Source organism: Colobus angolensis, unplaced genomic scaffold (assembly GCF_000951035.1).
Source record: "Colobus angolensis palliatus isolate OR3802 unplaced genomic scaffold, Cang.pa_1.0 Scaffold25, whole genome shotgun sequence".
NCBI lineage: Eukaryota > Metazoa > Chordata > Mammalia > Primates > Cercopithecidae > Colobus > Colobus angolensis.
In genome coordinates, this window is record NW_012115710.1 from 393,326 (window position 1) to 394,756 (window position 1,431).

General features: G+C 47.4%; 1 protein-coding gene across 1 annotated transcript in view; it reads right to left on the bottom strand.

Moving 5' to 3' along the window:
• The window catches only part of LOC105514648 (zinc finger protein 813-like), a 17,497-nt gene extending 16,805 nt beyond the window's left edge, over positions 1-692 (bottom strand). Inside the window, 1 exon segment of the mRNA XM_011946145.1 lies at positions 562-692. Coding sequence (XP_011801535.1) covers positions 562-595 — 34 coding nt within the window. The 5' untranslated portion in view covers positions 596-692.
• Between the last annotated feature and the right edge of the window lie 739 nt (positions 693-1,431).

Below are 1,431 nucleotides of genomic sequence, written 5' to 3' on the forward strand. Positions count from 1 at the left end.
TCAGCCTCCTAAGTAGCTGGGATTACAGGCCAGTGCCACCACACCCAGCTAATTTTTGTATTTTTAGTAGAGACCGGGTTTCACCGTGTTGGCCAAGCTGGTCTCGATCTCCTGACCTCGTGATCCGCCCACCTTGGCCTCCCAAAGTGCTGGGATTACAGGCGTGAGCCACCATGGGCCGCACATACGCAAAAATCTTAAAAATAAAAGCCAATAATGAGGTATGGGGGTTGGCGCCTGTAATCCCAGCTACTCGGGAGACTGAGGAGGATTTCTTGAGCCCAGGAGATCAAGACGAATTTCAACAACACAAGACCCCATCCAGAAAAAAAACAACTAAAAATTTGCCCAACATGGTGGCATGCACCTGTACCAGCTACTGGTAGAGGCTGAGGTGGGACAATCACCTGAGCCCAGGAATTCAAGATTGCAGTGAGCCCTGATCCCACCACTGCACTCCACCTTGGGGGCCAGAGCAAGACACTATATCTAAAAAAAAAAAGACAAAATACAAAGATACGCAAGGGCACATCCCCACTTCTGGAGAGAAGTTATCCTCACCCAGGGAGACCAGGTTCCTATAATTCTCCACCATCACGTCCCTGTACAGAGTCCTCTGAGCAGGGTCCAGGCATTTCCACTCCTCCTGAGAGAATTCTATGGCCACGTCCCTGAATGTCAATAGACCCTGAAAGGAAAACACATTTTAACCAAATGGTGAGGGGTGGAATTCTTATCTTTACAGAAAATGAGAAGAGAGAGAGGTGAAAGCATGGATTTAAATGCAGTGAATATTCTAACAAATCTGAGTAAGGGATTTCTCACCACACTTTGTCCTCCCAGTTGTGTTTTACTAAACTTTTTTTTTTTTTGAGGTGGAGTCTCGGTCTGTCACTCAGGCTGGAGTGCAATGGCGCAGTCTCCTCTCACTGCAACCTCCACCTCCCAGGGTCAAGCGATTCTCCTGCCTTAGCCTCCTGAGTAGCTGAAATTACAGGCACACGCCACCATGACCAGTTAACTTTTGTATTTTTAGCAGAAATGGGGTTTCACCATATCGGCCAGGTTGGTCTCAAATCTCTGACCTCGTGATCCACCTGACTCAGCCTCTCAAAGTGCTGGAATTACAGGCGTGATCCACCGTGCCCGGCCAAGAAACTTTTATCGACATACCAAGTGACATTCAGTATCTAGATGAGACAGAGTATGGGTGATGTCTTCAGAGATGACAACATTCACAATGAAAGATCAGAAACTAATATCTGGCTGGGCACAGGGGCACATGCCTGTTATCTCAGCTCCCTGGGATGCTGACACAGCAGAATTGCTTGATCCTGGGAGGCAGAGGTTGCAATGATCCAAAATCACGCCACTGCACTCCAGCCTGGGGAACAGAGACTCCATCTCAAAAAAAAAAAAAAAAAAACATTA